We start from the raw sequence: 2,680 nt of genomic DNA, 5'->3' as shown, positions 1-2,680 counted from the left end.
CTCGTGCATACAGTGTTCACGGCGTATCGAATTACCAAACATTACTTATGTTGGAATGTCGTCCGCGTTGGCCCATCCATCGCGTTAACCTGCCGTTTATATGGGCTAATTGCCGTAGAAAATTATGCGTGTTAGGATAGTTATGTTTGGATGCGTTGTTTCGGTAATTGCGTGTAAGAAGTAGTCGTGCTGGCGGGAGAACGTTATTCGCGTGATTTACTCCATTCTCGCGATAGGCTCAGTGCCGTCGTGATTGCGTGTTATTATTGTTCGCGGTAATTCCGTATATTTTTCCTCGCGTTCGTTCCAGTATTCTGCGCTATTTCGAGTATCTCGGCGTATCATTCTGCGCGTTGGCTATACGATACCGTAATACGCCTCATTTCTGGCGTCCGCGCTATCAAAAGTTTGATGTTTCATTTCTGACGCCCGCGTGATCGACTATTTGATTTGTTCAATTGACTGAACCCGAATTGGCATTTATTGTTTCACCCGCGATTTACTAAGGAATAAATGTTATTTTTGAATTGTTAATCGCTTGAGTTTGTGGCCTTATTTATTGTGTGTCACCCCGCCGGATATCGCGCTGCCCTTCATCAACCCCGCCCCAGCCCTTAGGTCGAGCTAACCGATTCCTCGCACATCCGCACGTTTTGTCTCGCGTCTCGTCTTGGTTCTCCTTTGCGATTTCGCGGACGCGAATTTACGCGTCTGGCGCCCAACAGCAAAATCGTTTTGTGGAGTGTCGGAGGTGCGAGGGAATCGTCGGAGAGGCCTATCACTTTTCTCTCCTTTCCCCCTTTTGATCCGGCACACGTCCCGGCGCGGTTCGGGAGTGCAAAAAGCCGTGACAATATATATATATATATATATATATATATATATATCTTACCTGGTAAAAGCGAGAACATCATCGCCCAATAATTTCGTCGTTAATTTCGTGGTTGGACGTTTAACCGCAGGCCATTTTCGTAGAGCAGAAACTGCTTTATATAGAGCGTAGTAGGAGTTGTTCTGTTTCTTTTGCGCGGCTAAATTAAGTGTCACGTAGTTTTTATTAACTGATAGCCACGTTTTTGGATTTGTGGAGAATCCTAAAATTTTATAATTGAAATAAAACTCAGATTTTTTATCAAACACAAGTCTTATAATTATATGTATATTGCTTTCATATAACTACACTTTCAATATTATGGTATATGATGGTATGATATTATAGTTTCAATAAAATATAATGCCTTTTTGATATAAAATATGACAAATCCAAACTGACAGCGATAGGATGTTATAATACGATCGATAAGCAACTTGTTTCATCAATATAGTTTTTCACCTACTTTTTTTCGTAATCTCAAAATGTGACATATAACCTGACAAATATGTCGTGTTGAAGCCATGAAACGAATCTGAGATTGAAAGCGTGCTACGTTCGATATAAACCAGTTTTTATGGTGTGACTAGTTATACTAAAAAGAAATGGAATTTTTTACTATTTATTAAAAAGTCAATAGCTTGATTAATTTTTTGAGAAAAAATCAATTTGCTTTGCAAACGTTATAGCGAAGTAATATTTAACTTGGTCGATATTTAAAAAAAGTCGATAATAACATTAAATATTCCTCTGTTTTAAAATTATTAATAAACTTGCAAAAAATATGTAACAAGCTTCATGCATACATTGTTTTATCAATGATTCAAATATTTTATTAATTGTTGACCAACGAAAGATAGCTTGAAATTTTTCAATCAACTTAATTTCAACTTGAACTGCTTCTGTGAATTTTTGTAATTAGTTTCGACAGATAATAGTCAGCTTAAATTGCGTTTTAGCTTAAATTGTGGACCTAACTGATAGATTGACATAGCGATTTTAGAAGGTGCTGGGGGGGGGGGAAAGGAGATAAACTTGTACCAGCCGAAGTGGTGTCGTCCCATTGAAACGGTGTCCTTGCAGGATCCCGAGACGCTTTCTCGTAACCATCTCTGCCGGCATTGCAACCTCGCGGATCTTTGGTGTCTTTCCATGAGATCCACGTGTCCTCCATGCCGATTTCTTCGCCGTTATAAGTTACACCCACTCCCGGAAGCAATAAAGTTATCATAGTTATAGCTTCCGCTCGTTGCCGTCCATAACGGGTGACTAATCGCGATACGTCATGATTTCCAGCCTGCGAAAAAATATAATTTTGTGAAACTACATTATCGACTTTATTTAACATGCCATTTTTAGAGAGAGAAGATAGCAATATTTTGAAGCAATTAACGACCATTAATTTTTAAGCTACAGCATGTAACTTTAGAGAGGCTTTAGTTTGAAGATGATGGAATGTTTTTCTAAAGTGGCGTTTGATATATTTACTTACAAAACAAGATTATAAGCCGTGGATGGTTAAAAAATAGTTAAATTCATTAAATCATTTTATATTTGCTATAGACGATCTTATGCCAAAGATCGCATTAATTACTTATATTTACATTTTTGTTTCATGTGTTGTACTTCAAACTTAATGGCCATCAGGTACTTATTTAATAAGGTAATTAAAAAAGATTTAGCAGTGAAAATGAGTGAAAAATGCAGTTTTTTACAACTTTTCCGAAAAAAATTTAATGTTTAGAGGCTTTGAGCGACCTAAAAATATTAAGTTATAGCGCCTGCTTTTCAAGGGTCTTTATTTGAGAG

The 2,680-nt window shown here is 37.4% G+C and overlaps 1 protein-coding gene across 1 annotated transcript; it reads right to left on the bottom strand.

The window, feature by feature from the left end:
• Positions 1-892: 892 nt before the first annotated feature.
• LOC112466977 (alpha-glucosidase-like) lies at positions 893-2,168 on the bottom strand (the record flags this gene model as incomplete). The annotated part of the gene is made up of 2 exons (XM_025035372.1): positions 893-1,094; positions 1,913-2,168. Coding segments are annotated over 2 exons (458 nt in total), but the record flags the coding sequence as incomplete, so codon positions are not given.
• Positions 2,169-2,680: the final 512 nt, after the last annotated feature.

This window comes from Temnothorax curvispinosus, unplaced genomic scaffold (genome assembly GCF_003070985.1).
Source record: "Temnothorax curvispinosus isolate PA1 unplaced genomic scaffold, ASM307098v1 QBEX01016776.1, whole genome shotgun sequence".
Taxonomy (NCBI): Eukaryota; Metazoa; Arthropoda; class Insecta; order Hymenoptera; family Formicidae; genus Temnothorax; species Temnothorax curvispinosus.
The sequence above is the reverse complement of the archived record's forward strand: the minus strand, read 5'-3'. Positions and strand labels throughout refer to the sequence as shown.